General features: G+C 49.2%; 9 protein-coding genes across 9 annotated transcripts; 5 read left to right on the plus strand and 4 right to left on the minus strand.

The window, feature by feature from the left end:
* Positions 1 to 1,007: 1,007 nt before the first annotated feature.
* K444DRAFT_531794 (uncharacterized protein) lies at positions 1,008 to 1,863 on the minus strand (the record flags this gene model as incomplete). The annotated part of the gene is made up of 3 exons (XM_024875025.1): positions 1,008 to 1,343; positions 1,392 to 1,642; positions 1,695 to 1,863. 3 exons carry the CDS (start codon positions 1,861 to 1,863, stop codon positions 1,008 to 1,010), a joined length of 756 nt encoding a protein of 251 aa, XP_024735858.1.
* A 1,461-nt stretch (positions 1,864 to 3,324) lies between these two features.
* On the plus strand, positions 3,325 to 4,411 carry K444DRAFT_531805 (uncharacterized protein; the record flags this gene model as incomplete). The annotated part of the gene is made up of 3 exons (XM_024875026.1): positions 3,325 to 3,547; positions 3,596 to 3,678; positions 3,734 to 4,411. 3 exons carry the CDS (start codon positions 3,325 to 3,327, stop codon positions 4,409 to 4,411), a joined length of 984 nt encoding a protein of 327 aa, XP_024735859.1.
* Positions 4,412 to 4,554: 143 nt separating this feature from the next.
* K444DRAFT_724704 (putative phospholipid-transporting ATPase) lies at positions 4,555 to 9,129 on the minus strand (the record flags this gene model as incomplete). Its single annotated transcript, XM_024888633.1, has 4 exons — positions 4,555 to 5,483; positions 5,659 to 6,402; positions 6,518 to 6,785; positions 6,843 to 9,129. 4 exons carry the CDS (start codon positions 9,127 to 9,129, stop codon positions 4,820 to 4,822), a joined length of 3,963 nt encoding a protein of 1,320 aa, XP_024735860.1. The 3' UTR covers positions 4,555 to 4,819.
* Positions 9,130 to 10,963: 1,834 nt separating this feature from the next.
* K444DRAFT_419782 (putative homeobox protein HOY1) lies at positions 10,964 to 13,363 on the minus strand. Its single transcript, XM_024872696.1, has 3 exons — positions 12,814 to 13,363; positions 12,551 to 12,762; positions 10,964 to 12,471 (listed from the first exon to the last, which is right to left on the minus strand). The coding sequence occupies exons 1-3, from the start codon at positions 13,098 to 13,100 to the stop codon at positions 11,204 to 11,206; spliced, it is 1,767 nt and encodes a 588-aa protein (XP_024735861.1). The 5' UTR covers positions 13,101 to 13,363; the 3' UTR covers positions 10,964 to 11,203.
* Positions 13,364 to 13,980: 617 nt separating this feature from the next.
* K444DRAFT_664145 (uncharacterized protein) lies at positions 13,981 to 14,596 on the plus strand (the record flags this gene model as incomplete). The annotated part of the gene is made up of 2 exons (XM_024886928.1): positions 13,981 to 14,157; positions 14,321 to 14,596. The coding sequence occupies 2 exons, from the start codon at positions 13,981 to 13,983 to the stop codon at positions 14,594 to 14,596; spliced, it is 453 nt and encodes a 150-aa protein (XP_024735862.1).
* A 368-nt stretch (positions 14,597 to 14,964) lies between these two features.
* Positions 14,965 to 15,801, plus strand: K444DRAFT_419831 (uncharacterized protein). Its single transcript, XM_024872697.1, has one exon. It carries the CDS (start codon positions 15,024 to 15,026, stop codon positions 15,636 to 15,638), a length of 615 nt encoding a protein of 204 aa, XP_024735863.1. The 5' UTR covers positions 14,965 to 15,023; the 3' UTR covers positions 15,639 to 15,801.
* A 1,362-nt stretch (positions 15,802 to 17,163) lies between these two features.
* K444DRAFT_419842 (uncharacterized protein) lies at positions 17,164 to 17,482 on the plus strand. The gene has a single exon (XM_024872698.1). The coding sequence runs from the start codon at positions 17,268 to 17,270 to the stop codon at positions 17,430 to 17,432; it is 165 nt and encodes a 54-aa protein (XP_024735864.1). The 5' UTR covers positions 17,164 to 17,267; the 3' UTR covers positions 17,433 to 17,482.
* K444DRAFT_643703 (HAD-superfamily phosphatase) lies at positions 17,466 to 18,320 on the minus strand (the record flags this gene model as incomplete). Its single annotated transcript, XM_024884882.1, has 3 exons — positions 17,466 to 17,552; positions 17,602 to 17,940; positions 18,093 to 18,320. The coding sequence occupies 3 exons, from the start codon at positions 18,318 to 18,320 to the stop codon at positions 17,466 to 17,468; spliced, it is 654 nt and encodes a 217-aa protein (XP_024735865.1).
* A 221-nt stretch (positions 18,321 to 18,541) lies between these two features.
* On the plus strand, positions 18,542 to 19,143 carry K444DRAFT_510515 (LSM domain-containing protein; the record flags this gene model as incomplete). The annotated part of the gene is made up of 4 exons (XM_024873440.1): positions 18,542 to 18,589; positions 18,681 to 18,741; positions 18,821 to 18,950; positions 19,044 to 19,143. Coding segments are annotated over 4 exons (339 nt in total), but the record flags the coding sequence as incomplete, so codon positions are not given.
* Between the last annotated feature and the right edge of the window lie 12 nt (positions 19,144 to 19,155).

Below are 19,155 nucleotides of genomic sequence, written 5' to 3' on the forward strand. Positions count from 1 at the left end.
CGTCCCCCATCTAATCAACACGGAGCCTATTCCTCTTCCCTAGTAAGCAGGCAGCACGGGGATAGCGACTAGGATTATACATTTGCTGCCCGGTGGCGTGAGTTTGGCTTCCCATTCTCGCATTGAGGTGCCGGTTATGGCGCTGAGTTCCTTTATCTTCTCCTTCTCTCACTCTAATCCCAGCGTTTCTTCTTCTTCTTCTTCTCTTCTTCCTGCTGTGGCTCTTCGACTTTGACAGCTTGTTCCAAGGGGGGTGGAACATTCTCTCCTCCACCTCCTCCACCATCCTCGAAACCAACAAACGCCCAGCACGCCCAACCAATCGTCTACCCTTCAGGAGTCACGGCTTTCATGACTGTGCACTTTGATCCTGGGCGTGCGAGCCAGGAAGTGAGAGCAGGGGCCATTTCTTGAGCGTGGTTTGTGCCTTTGATGAGTGATTTGAGGCGTGTGTGCGTGTCGGTTGAGAAGGCGGCTCGGGAGATTTGAGCTAGGGCGGGGATATCGAGGGAGTTTGCGGGGTGCAGCGTGATGGTTGGGGAGGATATTGTGGGTTTGAGAGGATTGTGTTGGAGAGTAAGTTAGTGTGGTCAGCTTGTATTTTGGTGAATGTTATGAAAGTGTAAAGTGTGAAGTGTGAAGGGCAATTATAAAGCTCTATAAAATGGTCTTCAACGAGAGATCTCGGATGTTGGTAGGGATCTTCAGCTTCATCGAATGTGCATTGGCCGGTTGACTCAGACCGGCGGTGCTTGCACTTTTATTGGACATATTTCTTGGTGGTGCTTACTTCATTTTGGAACCTCTTTATGTCATATCTGCAATGTCTTGGGATATGGAGCATCTGCCATTTATAGTGACAATGTAACACGGAAGATTTGGTCACTAAATATTATGTTGCAAAAAAGATACTATCAATTGACTTCGTTTTAACAACTTAGGGGTATCGTAATATTTGCCAGTCTTTCCGAATCTCTGTTCCTTTTGCCTGAACGCCGAACAAATGCTTAAGTGCCTTGGTATGGTTCCGGTTGAGTTGCACCATTTGCAGCTAGTGTAGGCTTAGGGGCCTGAGGTGCCATATCAATAAACACTTCCACCCCCTTATCTCCGCTATACTTCGAAGACCTAGGCCCAAGTTTGTCATCGTGCTGAATCGACTTAAACATAATATATGTACTGGCAAACGACGCTATCATCCCTGGCCACAATAAAACGACTGATGCGACACAATAGGCGTTCTTTCTGTAAATAGGATTTGGTGGACCATTCTCGCGGAAGAGAAAAGCTGCAGCTCCTGCTGATACTCCGGTAATGGTGGAACGGTGTGTTGCAACAACGACCTGTGCGATGATTCAATATTTGTCTCTATTCAGGGTAGTTGCACTCACTGTCAGCGCCAATGCATCTGCAAGTGCCATAAAAGACACGAGAAGAGAGCAGATCTTCCAAGCAAGTCGAACAGACTTGCTTTCTTTTCTCTCCGGCCAGAAAAGGTCAAAGAAGAATCCCGATCCAAAGATGGTCGCCACGGCGATCCCAACAAAAATGTTGTAACTGAAGGTTCCAACAATATCGTTATTATGGACTTTGACCAGTGGACTAGTTCGCGTTGTTATGCCATCTTGTTGGTCCACGTAATCTGATGACGGAGTTAGCATCGGCCAATGTTTTAGGAGTATGAGGTGTCAAACCTGACAACGCGGCCGTTCCAACAGATTCTGAACACACGCAGAGAATCATGGCGATCTGGTAGACAATCATCTTCGTTCTGCGTAGGTGGTAATCCTGGTTGAACATATAAGACCCTTTGAACTTCCCCCATTGCATCTCCCTTAGGTCGAGTCCCCATATTACCGCCATGCTGATCAACACACATCCGGTGAGGATATTGTTAGATATTAAGAAGAAACTTTCCCAAAGTGTGCTAAATGTCCGGGCTTAGTAGGAACAATGAAGCTGGGAAGGGGAAAGAAGATATTCGAAGGACGACTAATGAGACATAGTGGTGGATGGAACAACAGAGTTAAATACGGTACCTTCTAGGGATGGGCGATGCATAAAACTAAAGATTGGTAACAGACTTAGTAAATTTAGTCGGCCAGTCAAGGAAGCGATGAGAAGAAGCTTAGTCGAGACCGACAAAAGATAGCCAAAGGCTTGAAGGGATTCCGGCCCTCGGGGCAGCGTTTCGAACTCAACGTCATTTTGAGGTTTGGCCACCTCACTTCTGGTCGGAGAAAACATGTGATCACTGGCTATGGACGGGAGCTGCGGAGCTCGCATTGCCACAAGGAGGAAGGCTTGTTGATTTCACTAGTATCAGATTCCTCGGCCAGTCCTAGGCCGTTCTTCGGCTGGGATCGAGATGGTGGCCCTCATGCATATCTCGGATCTTATCAATCTGTTCCGCAGCTCTGGTTTCGAGTCGCGTGAGAGGCTGAGAGCAAGAGCAAGGAGAGGAGAAAATGACGTCGATTCGGATTGATCCGTGTCTTGTGACCGAATCGAAAGATGCCAAACATATATTTGAAATCTCCCAATGATCTGCTGAACAATCTCTCTTGTGATACTTCCTAGGAGTGGCTGTCATGGCTGTGCACCAGGAGAGGTGCAAGAGATCCGGATATCCCGTGGCAGAGTCATGGCCAGACTGATGAGCCAGCCATAGTGAGCGCCACTGGGCGCTGGCTAGGAGTTTCCCCAAGTCCAAGGAGCCGATCAGCGGTGTCCCTTCGGCGGCTTTCATCGTAGTCCTCGGTTCATACACTGGCCATTTGGGTATTTGGGAGTACTTTGCTCTGTTAACCAATGTCCCGCAACGCGCACACACTCCTGATACAGAAGCTGTGGTCACGTGTCGTGGGCGCTAAGCAAGGACCATAGATTTTCAAGCCTCGAAGAGTTTCTCGAACTTTCTCACTGCGTGAGCCTCATGCCAACCTTCCCAACCCACACGCGACAGGAGGAAGACTGGCACCGCTTCGACCATACACAATACACTCTCTGCGGCGCACTCGACTCAGCTTGCGACGAATTGACCGTACAATTTGACTTCAGAAGAGGGCTGCTAATCTGAAGGTAAGCTACCAGTCGCCGAAATCAAGAACCCACCATTTCCCTTTCTCTAATGATGAAATATCTTGCTGGCACCAGTATTATGTTGCTTTGTACCAACAGCTGATTTACTATGCGCTGACCTTCGGGTCTCTTTCTGAACTTTCCAAAATAGTCACCCTCTTTTTCATGCAACTTTTGATACCCCGCGCTGATCAAAGGCTTCAGACCTGCCCTCAAGTCGATCCGCCTCGAGAATTGCCTGCCATGGTCCTCCACAATCCAAATAACTGGCACTGGGTGAACAAGGATGCCTCGGCTTGGACGAAGCAGTTTTTGGAGGAGAATATTAAGGATCTGAAGGCTGAGGAAGGTGGGGTGATTGCCAAATTAGACAAGCTCATTAGCATGGATGGAGATGTCGATGTCAACCAGCGGAAGGGCAAAGTCATCACTATTTTTGATGTCAAGCTGGTCATTGAATATTCTGGTAGGTTCAATGCGGTCACAAAAGCTCAACCTTGACTAACTGCTGAAGGCACCACTAAGGACGATGAGGAGGTTAGCGGTACGATTACAGTCCCGGAGGTGGCCCATGATACGGAAGAAAATGAGTACGTTGTATGTCTCCCCGTCCCCTTTGGACGGCTGAAATGGCTCAACTAACATCTCGCAGTTTGACATAGACATTTACTCTGATGCCAGCTCCAAAGCACCTGTTAAAGACTTAGTCCGCGCCAAAATCGTCCCACAACTCCGAAAGGAATTTGCAAAGCTCGGTCCAGCCTTGATTGCTGAACACGGCAAGGACATCCAACACGCTCCTGGCTCCAACCCGTCGAGCGGATTTTCCACTCCAAAACTGCACGTCCCGTCAAGCTCAGCTACCTCCCAGCCAACCAGCACAACCCAAACAAGCCAAAGCGGCAGCTCTTCCATCAATACTACAACCGTTACCGATACAGAAGAATTCCGCGCACCAGCCTCAGAGCTCTATCAGACCTTCACGGACCCACAACGCATCGCAGCCTTCACCCGCGCGGCACCAAAGGTATTTGAAGGTGCCAAGAAGGGTGGCAAGTTCGAGTTATTCGGAGGCAACGTTTCCGGCGAATACCTCGAGCTTGTTGAGCCCACCCAGATCGTTCAAAGCTGGAGACTGGATCAATGGCCAAAGGGACATTATTCTCGTCTCGAGATCAGCTTTGATCAAAATGATGTCGATAATGTCACTGTGATGAGAGTTAGCTGGAGTGGAGTTCCCGTTGGCCAAGAAGAGGTCACGAAGAGAAATTGGGGAGAGTACTACGTCCGGAGCATTAAGCAGACGTTTGGCTTTGGCACAATTCTGTGAAGCGTGAGGGCTTCATGACAAGGCACGAAAGTATGATTTGCAACGTCGAACTGAAGATAAAGCAAGGCGAAGGTGGCAGAATTGCTTCTAGTGAGTAGACAGAAACAACCAATAGAAAGCCTTTTCACACCACTTTTGACTTCAGTCAGCACCTTGATGTGCATGAAGAAGATTTTCAATTTCTACAGTGAATTAAGATGCAGAAGCCACATAAATGATATCAAGCGCCATTCCGTATGTACACTCCGTGGCAAACCCAAACCCATATTTTATCCAACCAGCCAGCCCAGCATCCAGTATATGTGTAATGTCCGTATCATACAGCCAGCCAGCCGCCCTGTTGCCCCGCAATCCAAACCCAATGGTCCCCAGTAATACAACCAAGGATGCAATTATCAGTAATTCCCGCTATCTCCTCTCAAGTATTTCAGCAATATCAACCGAATGTCTTGTCTTCGGAGGCACAGATTTGCGGGCTACAAGCTCGTACTCCTCCGTGGCCCCTCCCCTTCTACCATGACCATCTGTCGAGAACTTCCTTCTCGTAAGATGGCTGCCGCTCGCGCTGCGAATCACGCTGGATTCGTTCATCTCCACAGGGCTTCTCACTACTTCTGCGTCTGTGACAGCCCCATCCATGACACGAGGCCTATCCAACAACTCTTGGATCTCTATTTCCCTTCGAGCTTGCGTACTCGTCTTCTCCCTGGCCATCTCTACTTCGCCACCGCCTTCCTGTTCCGCTCTTATCGTCTCTTCAAACCTCTGCCTGATAAGTTTATCCTTCTGCAGTGCTTGGAAGACATCAGTGTCTGTAGGCCAGAATGCCTTTCTGACGCTGCTGGCACCGATTTCGAGAAGTATGAGACAAGCGAGAGAAAGGGCTAGTACCATCCACCATAAGAGATCATGGCCGAAGAATTTGATGAAGCCGTCTTTGATGGGGTAGAGCGGGTACATCTTTCCCGGTTTGTAGACAGCGGACAAGAAAAGAGTCCAGAGGAACCATCCACCGATCGAGATGAGCCAGCCAAGGGCCGACATGTAGGTCTTATTGTGCATTTCGAGGATCCTGTTTGATTGTCAGCACTGCTGGAGAACTTGAAATTCTGGAACAGGATTTTCAGATAACTTACAACGTCTTCGTGTTGATGAAGACCACGGCGGCAGTGAAGCACATTGTGCCCATGGACAGCAAGTTAATATCATTGTCCCTTGTCCACAACACACTGCCATATAGACCATACATGGTGAAGAAAATGATCATAGATTCGGAAGCGGCCATGAACATCCAGCCTAGATATTTTTTAATATTGAATCCCTCGTTCCGTTGGCCTTGGATGTACAATTCCGGTACAGCCAATAAAGTTGATGCGTTGAGATCTTGTTCGAAAATGCCTAGGAATATAACAGGAAGTGATGTGAAGAGCGTATTGAAAACGGTCAAAGACGTGGACTCGAACAGTGAGGTACCAGTGTACCCTGCCCACTTTTGGTAGATAGCTTGTACCAAGTAGAACGTGAGTTCTTTCCAGAATGTCGCGAGAATATATTTACCCGTCCTGACATAATTCCATCGGCCGTGGACAAGCAGAAGCCTCTGCAAAAATCGAAACTGGGCGATAGAATAATCGGATATTCTTGCAGCTTGGAGACCTTCCTTGCCACTGATACCAATACCAACGTGTGCCTCTTGAATCATAGCAATATCATTGGCACCGTCGCCGATAGCCAAAGTAATCGATTTCTTGACTTTCGTCCTGATCTTCTTGACTAGAGAAGCTTTCTGGCTGGGACTGGCCCGACAGCAGATCACGGAATCTGCAAGGACGACGAGATCGAAGAAAAGCAGGGCCAGTGTCTCATTGGCGTCGATCTCGCTGAGGGTTTGGCCATCGACAACAATGACCGAGTGTGCAATGGCACCCTTAGTGATGTCCAGCAGTGTTGTGGCCATCCGTTGTTCAACTTCACCAGTTTTATGGTCCAGTCTAAGCAATTTTCGGATTAGCATTTGACGCTCAGCAAACCAAGAGGCAATCGACGGAGCAGAAATATATTATGACTCAAGGGGATTAAGGTGAAATGCACAAGGGATGCACATACATGACAACTTCGGAATAGTTCTTGGCAATCCTCGCAGAATGGGCGATATTAATGGCAGTTTCTCTCTTGTCACCAGTAAGCATCCATATCTTAATGTTTGCTCTCCGTAATTTATCGACTGTCTCTGGAACGCCTTTTTGAAGTTTATCCTCGATCGCGGTTGCACCTGCCAAATCGAAATTCTGTTCAATCATTTCGCCAGCGTTCTCAATCAACTTCTGGCGGTCTACAAGACTTGTTGTTGCATCAAGATATAACTTCTTCCAGCCTAGATAATCGTTAGCATGTTAGGTCACGTCAGTGTCCATCGGGAAAGTTAAGTTACTGGAAAATTCATGTTCTTCCAAAAATCTGTAGCCGAAAAGAAGAGTCCGTAAGCCCTCAGATGCAAAGTCATCGATATGCTGAAAGCAGCGTTCGAATACTGAAGCCTCATCCAGCACGAGATCCTCGTCTATAAGATCGTGCACATCATCTTCGTACGATGAGAACCGCCGGTCGGACGCGAAAGACATCCTATTCATAGATGTTCTTGGCGACTGATACGCAATTAGATCTTCTGGTCCCGCCTCCACGTCCACGTCATGCTCTCGTTGCTTGAGCCAAGAATCCAGCTCATCCCGAATAGGTTGCAGTCTTGCACTAGCCATACTTGACCGGCCGTTACCAATGCTTTTCCGGCTTCGACGGGAAACGCTCACGCTCGGCCGACTAAAGCTGGTCCTTGGACTGTTTTCGCTCAGCCGTCGTAGGGCTTGGTCTGCCTCCATGCTTTTCCTGACACTAGATCGCCTCAAAACTTCCTTTTTCTTCTCCATCGCTAGAGGGGCCAACTTCAACCGGGGCATGATTGCAGAGTCCGCTCCCTTACAAAAGATGCAGATCTTGCCATTGGGAAATCTAACAATTATGGACATTCGCTTTCTCTTACTCGAGAACTCGATGACATCCAAAATCTCGTAGGACTCCGTAATCTGCTCCATGAAATCTGGTCCACCTGGGTAGGTCAAGGTGATAGAGCGTGCTGGTCGATCAATAACCATAAATCCTAGCTCTTGCGCTGCTTTGACAAGTGCCAATTCATCCGGTGAAGCGGCTTGGAAGTCGATCTCTCCACTCTCTTGAACTTCTGGCAGGCAGGTATGGCACAGTGCAAGCGAAAGGAGGAAAAACTTGGCTTTCTTCGTGAAGATGCTGTGAGGTCTGTGCTGCATGAATTTCAGGAGATCTTCAGTTCGCATCTCCGGCTGCACTTTAGAAGGCCGAGCCGATGACTTCCAGAGAGAAAGAGAGGCGGACCTTCGAACTGAATCAGACCGGAGTATTCTAGAGCTAGAACTCTCCGACACAGTACCTCTATCCGGGGCCGATCGAGAGGCATTCTTCTTTGAATGACGCTTAGCAATGCCCTTTCCCTTGCCCTTAAGTTTTGATTTCTCCTTTTCGGCAGCTTCATGGTGTTGCTCAAGTAAAGCAACTTCCTTCTGGAGGTCAACGTCATGAAGCCAGGCATAGCCAGCAACGCTGAGCTTACGGAATTTCATTACGTTGTCGGTCAAGGTACCAGTCTTGTCGGAAAAGATGTAGTCTACCTGGCCAAGGTTTTCCAGGATTGTTGTCGTGTTGCAGACCATAGGTTTGTCGGATACAGGGTCATACATCTCCACATCGCTCATGAGAATCAGTTGCCCAACTTTGATGATTTCCAGTGACACATAAAGTGACAATGGGATCAGCGTATTGTAGAGAATTATGAACCCTATAATGATTTGGGCGAAAGGTACGTGGGCATTTGCCAAATACCAACTTTTCTCTTCCACGTTTTCGGACCAGATCTGATAAGCAATGGTGCAGAACAACGAAAGAAGAACGACGAAGACTACCAGCAACACAACGATCTTGTTGCTTATTACCTGCATCGCTGGCGATTTTATGCGTGGAGACTTGTTGGCATTCATCCGAATCTTGCACTCCTCTCCTGTGTTGATGACCATCCCAATTGCTGTCGACGTGTTTCTGAGAGTGCTTCCACGGAGGATTGTCTCGTTGGCGGTTAATGGCAGTGTCTCTTCATCAACAGTAACACGTCCATCGAAGTTGTATAGGTCAATGTTTGGGTCCTCGACAACGACCAAGGCGCAGCACGAAGCTATGTCGTCCTCGGAGGTACAACGTTTTGCCAACGTTGGTGGTGCCTGTTTGCTCTTCAAATTGGTCTCTCCGTCTAAGGCCATCGTTTCGATATAAGCAATTCCGTTCGTGCCATCAGAATACAACAAAACCATATCGGCTGGGACATTGTCGTCTCGTTTCAACTTAACAACATCGCCAACTTGAATGTCTCTCCACTTGACAGATGCCCAGTGTTTCGGCCCCTCAGCGTGAAGAGAAGTGTTCTCTTCTCCACTCAGACGTCCTCCACTGGCTGCCCTTGATTCCAGACCGACAGATTGATAGGTATGAAGTACCTTGGTCTCCCGATTATTTTCGACTTGGTCAAGCTTATAACGGCGTAAATCATCGTACCCTTCTTTAGCGATACTTATGGACACAAAAACCAGGAGGGGAATGATCGTAGTGTAGTTTCCAGTAGTACTCAAACCCGGAATCATTTGCAGAATAGAGATGAGCAGAAAGTAGGCATTGGCGAGCTTGGAGAACTGGAAGAATAATTGGCGGGGAACAAAGTTCCAAACTGTGTAGCGACTTGACCGAATCGTATTTCCAATGTATTCGTTTCCAGTCCTTTCGTCAATGAGCGGATGCTTGCGTGAAGCGTCGACTTCGATATGTCTCCCATCCCTAGAAGGTGGAATTTGTGCTTGGCCAAAAGTTCTCTCGGAAATTCGATCCCACAGCGCAACAGCCTTTTCTGTGATAGAATTCTTCTTACTTCGCTCCTTGGCCCACGCAGCATAATTTGGCAAACTCCGAGTACCAAAGATCTTCTTATCATTTCCTTTGGCGGAGGGACGATCCGGAAACTTTCCCCCATCACCAGCTGTAGATATATCCAAATAATCCTCGACGACTCTGGATACATTAACAGCGGAGGGTGGTTGCTTCACCTTTCCATCTGCAAGCCTGTTCCGCTCAGGTTCTCGAGATGAACCAGCTTCCGCAAGCTCGATTGGGCTATTATCAGTTTGATTGTTTATACTTCGTGCGAATAACGACCTCCTCAAAGAATACCCTCGGTCTCGGGTTCGTGGGGAGGATGGAGACAAAGAAGTGGTCGTCTTTTTCGAGACGATGCCCGCAGCGAGGACCGGAGCTTCACTGGACTTCATAGGACTCGAAGAGGTGTCAATTGTCAGACTGAGAGTGCCAGATCTTTGGCCAGTCGTCGCAGATTCGGTCGCCCTGTCCAGGTCCTCCGAGAATCGTACCTTTGGCGTCTCTCTGTCTTGTGACCTTCGATCACCCATTGCCGCTGAAGATTGCGCAGGATCCGTGGCAACTCTTCTTGGACCCGACAATGGACTCGGGTCTCTCTTTACTTTGTCCGCCATCGCGAAGGTGCCAGCAGTCTCGTCATCCGAAGGGCCGCTCGTGCTCGCGTGTTCTTGTGAGCGTCTGTGGGCCATCCAGGCGATCCGGCCACCCCGCCAATAACGAGGGGTTTAATTGTCACTGGGAGATGTCCGATTCAAACGAGAGCCTGAGAGAATTCGACATTGAGAACTAAGTCCCAAGATGGCGAACTGGAGAGATGCGTTGCAGCAAGCAGTGTTTTGTGAAGACAAGACCAAGGCTACCAGTTTGTATCTTGATTTTAGCGTGATCGTGCATATCATTTGCATCATGGGGGTGGCGCAGATCGCCTTTCCAATTTTAGAATTCCAGCCTCAACCTTTCCCCCCAATCCCCCTTTCGCAATGGTCTTGGTCTTAGGGCCTTGACGCACCAGACGGACAAAATCAAATGATGCCCAAAGCTTAACAGACTTTGGTATGTTCAGACTGCTCATAGTCTCGGATTCTCCTGCCTACGACGTATCCTACGCAACATAAGATGGTCATTATAGCGCAGTCACCATGTCACTCAATGATAGGGCAAAATTATGATAATGAGGGTCCATTATTAAGTCCGCCATGATTTCATCAGCCACGCACAAGCCAGCAAATTCAGTCCAATCCGTCTTCCTTCCTTCCTTCCTTCCTTTATTTTTTGACAAATAATGTCTCTCACGTCCCCAGTTGCCCATTTATACCCTTCGCTCTCAGTCCAGTATCTCCTCTGGAGACCATAAAAACAACGAGAAGAGATGTCTCGCTATAGAGACAACACGCAGAGAAACGCCAGCAGAACCAACAGAAACGATCGCCGGTTGCCAGACAGGCAAGATCGAACAAAATGAATCGTCATGTAGTTCGTGGCGTAAGATAGATGAAAATAAATAGAAAAGGTCAAGAAAACAGTCTTCGTGCCAATGACACGAGAAATTAAGCTGGGCCAAGTTCAAACAAGAATTGAAGAACAAAAAATCCTGCTAGGCCGTCATGTGTATACATCAATTGACTAAAACACCATCCAGGAACGCCTCCCATATTTCCCTTCGATCACATAAAATTCAGCCCCAGACAGTGGTGAACCACATTTCTTAGCGCCGCCGAATGCTGCAAGCTCCGGAGCACATTCAAACTTATATCAGAGGTTTTGGGCCAGCCTTCAGCGAGAACAGGCCTATTGAGGAATATTCTCGGGAGAAAGACTGGCTGGGTTCTCGTCGAATGATACAAGTTGGTTCATATCCATGTCTGCTGCTGTTTGTTCCGCATATGCTGGAGAGTGAGGATGCATCGGAAGATTAAGCGAGTGTTTTGAATACATCTCATTCAGCCCACTGCCGTCATCGGAGACGTTTGAGTGGTCGTGAGACATGCTATACACATCTGCAGAAGCACTTCGATGCATCATTGATAGAGGAGGTGATTGATCAACAATTGCTGGGTCACCGTGGCTCATGAATGATAATGGCGAAACGGAAGGTTGAATCATCCCTCCAGCCTGATCGACCATAGGGTTTGGTGATAGATATGGCACGGTGTATGGCGTATTGTTATACGAGGATGCGGGGAGAGCACTTGAGTCAGGGGCCTGAGAGAAGAAGCCAGGGCTTGCAAACTCCGAAGGAGATGTTGTCGTAGCGGCGGACATGGGATATTGTCTGAAATCCATCCCATATCCTGACGAAGTGTCAATCCGAAGATTGGGTCCCAGAGGTCCTAAATTATTAGGTTGTTGTGGGACCGGGGCAAAGATATTCGGATTGTGCTGTTGTTGTGTCTCTCCAGGATGTTGAATGAGAAAGGACGGCATAGGAGCGTTGAACATAGAGAAGTCGACTGCCATTGGTACGGAACGACTCCTTTGTCTCTTGTGGCCAGGACCGCGAGGCCCTTGGTGAATATTGACGCCCCATCCTTCTTGGAACATGCCAACATGAGCTTGGGCATTGTAGTTTGGTTGAGAGGCAGGGCGATGGCCCGTTGGGGAGACAGGTGCCGAAACGGACAATTGCTGTTGTTCAAACGGGTTGTGCCGGGTCATGAAGGATTCAAGAGACACAAGTTTGGCCAATTGACCACTTAGAACTTTAGGGTGGCCGCCGAGATGGTGAACCATAATCTGAGACGCCTGTTGGTCTTCTGTGAAGTCGCCACATTGGAAAAATCCACCAGATCCAGAAGAGTCCATAAAGAAATTCGGGGGTCGGTTGAGTTCCACAACCAAGCCACCCGGCTTCCCAGTTTCAATATCACCATTTTCCAGGAAGATATTTTTGATGAAAGCGAATGGGTACTCGATCTTGTAGCCTGCTTGGTCGTTGTTAATGTAGTATGTCATGCATCCCTTTTCTGGCGAGTAGAAGATGATCAAATCCATGGCATTTTGGCCCACACGTCTCCACGATCCGATGCTCAATGATCGGCACGACAGGTGGTGAATGACTATAGTTGCGTCAGTCCCAGCCAAAAAAAAAAAAATCCCCCCCCCCCAAAAAAAAATCCGCCGGACGCATCTACTCACCGACTTTCCCCTGAGGTCCCTGATCCCCTCCCATCATCAGGCTCCCATTGCCATATGGCATGAGCCCAGAACGGCCGAGAAAATTCCCTCCCAAAGATTTCCCCGACTCCATAGCCTGGATTGCGAGGTATTGGCGCATTGACTCGGGAATTGCATCGCAATCCTCTCCCGTTTCGATGCTCTTCTTTGCCAGCAACTTTATTTTTGCTCGCCTGTTGTTTTTGTTAGCTTGTATCATCGACCAGACCCGCATGAGACTTCACCTGTTCTGAAACCAAATCTGCACAGATCGCTCAGTCATATTGATATCTTCCGCTATTCGCTCCCGAACTGTGGCGGTTGGTGTGGGATTCTTGTTAAATTCCATCTCCAGCGTGACTAATTGATCCTGAGTAGCGCGTTGTCGCTTTTGATTTTTTTGTTGCTGTGTCAGGGTGCTTTTCCGGGGTGGTCGGCGGGATGCAGAAGTGCTGCTTGCAGAGTTTGACGCGGTAGGGCTTGGTGTCGAGGACATCTTGATGGCCGCGTCTTCTTGCGACATGTCTGACATGTTTGCTGTTGCGACCGAGGTCACGAGTTTTCGCGATGAGTGCTCCAGCAGGTGCCCAGACCGATTGTAGCTGATCGTGTAAGGTTGTATTTTCTCTGTGCTGAGAGAACGAGTGAGTGATGGATTGAGTATGTGTTTCGCAGATGCGAGTGTGTAGTCGAGATTCGACAAAAGTAGCGTATTGATAAAAGTTCGGATGAATCGAAGGTGTGAAAGTGTGGTGGTATAAATGCTTCGCTGTATCTGGCAGGAAAAGAAGAGTATGACAATCGAAATCTGCTGAGTGATGATTCGAAAAATATTGGATCTGTCGAAAGAGCGAATGTCGAAATCGAATCGTGAATCTGAATGTCAACAAGGTGCAGCCGAAGGAGTGTAATGGATCCCAAAGGAATGAAGGGTATCCGTATTGGCCAAATTATGAAAAAAAAGAGAGACGAGAAGGAGGCGGCAACGTCGGGGACGATGAGGGCAGTCGAATGTGGATGAAGATAGAAAAGAGGAGAGAGGGAAAGGAGCGAGAGGTTTAAGGCGTCGCAGCCGAGCTAGGCCTGATTGGGCAGCGGGCACGAATGCCAAGCGGGTGGGATCCCAAGTTGCCAACACCAGTGCACCACCTCACGAAGCTCTGATCAGGCAGGGACTGTGCGGCAGGAGGGCATGGCCCATGGGGGGGAGGGGAGGGGGGGGGCGAGAGAGACTAGGAGACGCCCGCTATGAGATGAGTGGGTTGGACGTGTTCTGTGACTTCTTCTAATTCTTGCGCCCCGATTGTCTGCTCTAACGATCTGCCAGCGCAAGCCGCCGTCTGACGCCCTCCAAAGAAAAGGGGGAGCGCTGAGCCAGCGCCATCCATGCTGTCGCGCTATTCTGCATCTGCATGGCCATGGCCAGACAGACAACAAGCAGGCCAGCACCACTCGCCAATGGCTTCGGGATCCTGGCCCAGTTCCTGACTGCGCAGACATGGGCTGCCCCTGAGACGCAGAATCACTGGCGGCGGCTGGACAACAAGTTCAACCGCCTGGACAGGCGAAAGCGCGTGGGTGCCTCAGTTGTAAGTCGCGTCCTCCCAGCCAGAACTCAGGAGATGATGGACTTGCCGCACGTTACTCTATATTTCGAGATACCGACGCCCCGAAGACTGCCTGCACTCAACCGGCCAGCCCATTCCATTGTTCACATGTGGGCGTTGCACAAGACCATGCCTGTTGCGCCAGCTGCATCTCTCCTCGCGTGCCCTCGCCTCACGACTTGACGACCTCCAAGAACGGGGGACGGGTCGCCGACAACGCGATTGTTGTGCGAGTCAAAAGGCATCTGCTGATGCCTACCTCGTGGGCTCTCAGGTTTCACGCCGTAATGCGGGCCAATCGAAACGCGATTGTGCAGATCTCCGACAAAGGAGCAGAAGCATGACTACCGCCTTTCAGGCCAATAGCCTGGCGCCAATGGGTTGGAACTTGGAGGCGAAGGTCGAAAATAGATCGTCATGATCAATCATCACTGTAGCTTCAGCATCGTCGTGTGGACCGACTCCTGCACATGGCTCTTTGCCCTGGGCCGAGGTGGGTGGGTGTCGGTGTTGGTGTCGGTGTGGTTGGAGTGGTTCTTCAAGTTTGCATCCACGGAATAATCGAGGAATGGACCGTCCATAGACCGACCTCTTTTTGACTCTGTTCCTGCATAAGCTCCCTTCTCGCAGCCATCGGCCAACCGAGGGACTCTGTGTCTGGCTAGAAATGTGCGCCTCGATGCAAGCCGGCCAGAAGGGGTTTAGTCAGGAACACCCGCGAACTCCAGCGCACAAACCAGATGGCTCAGAGCAAGACTTTTGCATAATAGGGGTTACACCTCGATTTTGCTGCCTCTTCGGACCTGCCTCTCTTGCTCTCGGAGAAACACTCCCCAGTCGTCGACCGCATGGATGAACACGCAGCTCTTCCAACAACAAGAGCGTACACAGAGCTATCCCCACGGAAAAATTGCAAGGAATTTTGCAAAACAGCAAGCAGGACCAACAGGTGCTCGTCAGTTGCTTCAGAGGCCGTTTTAAAAGGTTCTCGAGGCCCCCCGCCGCCGGCCCCTGTTCACCCACCTCGATTGAGAACGGGGAAAAGCCGTCTGCCCTGTGGAAGTAAGCAGCCGCATGTCTTCTGCGAGGTCTCCCAGCCCTCGCACGGATCTAAGTTCCATGGCTTAGGCTCGAGATCCCCGTGCACATTGGACCTCCACCGCCTCGTTGAGGTGAGTGGCGCGCGACTAGATGGAAATACTCCGCGATCCAGCACCTCGCCAGATGTGCTCACCGCCCCCCAATGTTGTTCATGCATGAAAGTACTCCTTCGACGGTCTTTCGATTCATTCATCAGCACACAAGAATTATGTTCGGCGTGTCCCAGATCCTTTCCAAGGTCAGATCTCCCTCTTTCCCCCCACACCTGGAAATCCCCAAGTGCACTTTTCGAACACCTCATTCTGCTCACGAGAATTCCCGCAAGTCGAAAGAAAACTAATTCTTCATCCCAACTCAACTAAAAATAAAACTCTAAACTCGCCATCACTTCATCCGGTCTTTTACCGCTCGCCAAGCTCTCCCAACCGGGAGCACGTAATGCATATTCCAGATGCCAGCAACTTAGGTGTTTGATCAGCACCGCATGAATAACCCTGCATCACCAAGAGCACACATCATCGGCACCAACAGCCATTTTCACATTTCTCGATGCGTAAATCTGAGTCAAGTATTCAAAAGCGAGGACATTAATAGTTTCGAAAGCCAAGGTTATCGCGATCCACCAAGGAAAGGCATGAGGCTCCCCGCTTTCGGTGGCACCTTGTAGCGTGGCGGAGTGCTTCCGTCAATGTACTTTTGCGCGTCTCGCTTCGCAGTGGGGTCATCCCCCTTTTTTCGATGTCATGCTAATAAGACCGCAGGGATTTCCAGTTGTACCAAGTCTACATTTCTCCGACGCGAGTGGATGGCTCTGTTTTGCTCCAGTTGTGTCGAAACAAGGTTTGCTTGGATGTCGTTTATGCCGGTGAATCCCTCTCCACAATGTTTGAAACCTGTCAGAGTTTTCGAAACCCCAAGGCCGGTTTCCCATAAGCAGCATTATGTTCAGGATCTCAAGTCGAGTGGAAGTTGTGTGGAAAGCTGCGGGCTAAACCGTGACCAGAAAGGAGACATAATTCTCCCTGTGTTATTCTCCACGAGCTCCAACCCTTCCGGCGAGCATCTCATAACTATCGCGATATAGAACGTCAAAGGGATCTCCTAATACACCAGTCATCCTCAAACCCAAAAGCCTGACATCGGCTCCTCTTTCCCACCGCAATGAACCTTATTCCTAACACGGCATCTCAAGGCCCGGATCCTCATCCATTCCTTGCTCACAAATACGCCTATCGTACCACGACAGAAAGCTATAAGATATCAATAACCGCATGATAATCTACGAATAGTGACACATTGAGGACCACCTCAAACCAAGCGGCCAAAAGCTCTCGCAGCACCATTATTAACGGCATTCATGAAGAATAAGAAGTACGCCGTCCACACGGTCATGCCTTCAATTCGAGCCCAAATGGTGAAGCTTGAGACATCCACAATTAATAAATTTACTGTATCAGATGCTCATCAACTATATGATCGCATGGAACTCGATGGGTTCGGGAATATACTTGTTCCTCGAACCCCATGAACAATAATGCCAGGAGCTTTGAAAAATTGCAATCCCATGATGCGTGCGGAGACCTCTGCGCAGGCTTTTCAGGCGTCGCAAAGCAGTATAGTTGCAGAGTGACATTCGGATACTCGGATATACGATCTTGTACATAACCCTCGGATGGTCTTGTGCAATCTGGAAGAAGGGTCGAAAGAATCCCGAGCGGAGGATGAGGACGAAAATATGGGAATGCCATCAGGATGTGCTCGAAAGCTATCATTGATGACGGCATTTATCCACCATGCAGCAGAGACCGGAGTGTAAGGAATGTTCATATACTTGGTACAAGGCAAATCTTGGATGTGGCACGTACAGCCGTGTCTGTTACGGCTGACCGCGAGTCTCGAGTCTCCTTTTCTGATCCCACGAATCTTTAGTCCAAGATTTGATTTATCTGTAACCGCTTATGGGATCTGTCATGGTCTCAAAATAGAACTTGATGCAAGGTGGTGGTCTTGTCCGATGCCTGGGGCGGGTATGCAAGCATTTATCCGGATCGGGTCGGAAAGATCAGACGAACCGCTGCGTCCCCAAGAGCTGCTGCCCTCAGACCCCATGCAATTGCTTACCATTCAAAATTCGAATGAGCATAATTGGTAAGTGAGCATTAATATATGTTGTCCATAACCAACAACGTCTACCCCTCAAACGGACTTGCTGGTTCAGGTGCTTCATATCCTCGCCGTATGAGATATGCCGCGAGCTTATGCTCCATTCGTGCAAACTACACAGGATTTAGTTGGGAGAGCTTGCCAATTACAGTCTTTACTCACGACGTTGCTTTCTTCAGGAGGTACAACACCGTCTTTAACCCACACAGCATAACTTCCCATAAGGTTGGCCATCATAACATCCGTTGTCAGCCGGTCGCCGACTACGGCGATTTGCTCAGGTCTCGTGACACCAGTTTCTGGGTATTTGCGGAAATACTCCATAATTTCGGGGCCACAGCCTGGTTTTTTCGTCCTGTGAGGTAGTACAGGCACTCTTGTTGATAATTCGACTTCGGAAACAAGCCTTCCTGCTGGATCCATAGACCTAGCGCCTGCCGTATTGGACACGATCAGGAGTCGACGGCCGGGATAGGCCTCCTTTAGTCGCTTGAAATGATCCTATCGGATGTCAGAAACTAGTGCGTTTCTTTGCGTGATAATAAACGAACATAGAACTGAAGTGCAGTCTGAACACAAGGCTGAACAGTGTAAAAAGAGGATCATCGCTTTAGGCGAAGATCTGAGCTGGGCCGAAGAGAAAAGGAAATTACCTCATATTGCTTATGTACTGTATTTGAATGAGGATATGCAAAGCAGTTGTCCTTGTCCAGAACTACAGCCTTGATATCGACATTTTTGTGCCTTTCGAATGCCTTGTTTAGGGGAATAGGTAGCTCATTGAATGTAGAGACAGTGGCGTGGGGCAGGCACAGACTTGGCCGAGAAAGTAGCCGAAAGATATTCAGAGTTGCAGAGACATTGAAGGCGTTCATATCCATTAGTCGATCAATTTCGATGAGTGTAGTGTGAAGTTGTTGGGCGAAAGGTGAAGTGAAGTCGAAACTTGATGTCTGATTGGCGCTAGTGAGAATACTAGCGCGATATTTTCGTGATTCACATCTGATCACACAACCAACTGCACCTCTGCGCAAAACCCTTATTCCAGCGATCCACGAGGCCTCTGAGATACCCAAGATACCAGACAGTTATCTGAGACACCATGACGAGCACAATCGGCATCCCGATCAAGCTGCTGAACGAGGCGCAAGTAAGTCCCAATTTCTACCCCCGCCTTTTCGCAACCCAGCTCCTGACCGGGAGATCTGCTAGAGAACATTTGCTAATAATTCTCTTAACAGGGTCACGTCGTTACTCTCGAGATTACCTCCGGTCAGGTTTATCGCGGTAAACTCCTCGAAGGTCCGTCTCTCTCCCACTCCCAAATCTTTCAAGGCTCCAGACCACTGCATGGAAGGGCGCTGACAGATCGGAATTACAGCGGAGGACAACATGAATGTGCAACTCAAGGATATTACGGTGACTGCGCGCGATGGTCGTGTGAGCCATCTGGATCAGGTTTACATTCGCGGCTCCCATGTTCGATTCTTCATTGTTCCGGACATGCTTAGGTTAGTAGTAGCATCCCTATTTCCCTAGACTATGGACAATCTTGGCTTGTGTTTTGCTGTGTTCCCGGATAAAGCTGACAGTTTGGCTTATAGAAATGCACCCATGTTCCGAAGCAGAGGCGTGAAGGGCAGAGGTGTTGGATTGGCAAGAGGGCGAGCTACAGTCAGCAGAGCGAGAGCAAGCGGAAGAGGGGCGCCAAGAGGC

Source organism: Hyaloscypha bicolor (genome assembly GCF_002865645.1).
Source record: "Hyaloscypha bicolor E unplaced genomic scaffold K444scaffold_87, whole genome shotgun sequence".
Taxonomy (NCBI): domain Eukaryota; kingdom Fungi; phylum Ascomycota; class Leotiomycetes; order Helotiales; family Hyaloscyphaceae; genus Hyaloscypha; species Hyaloscypha bicolor.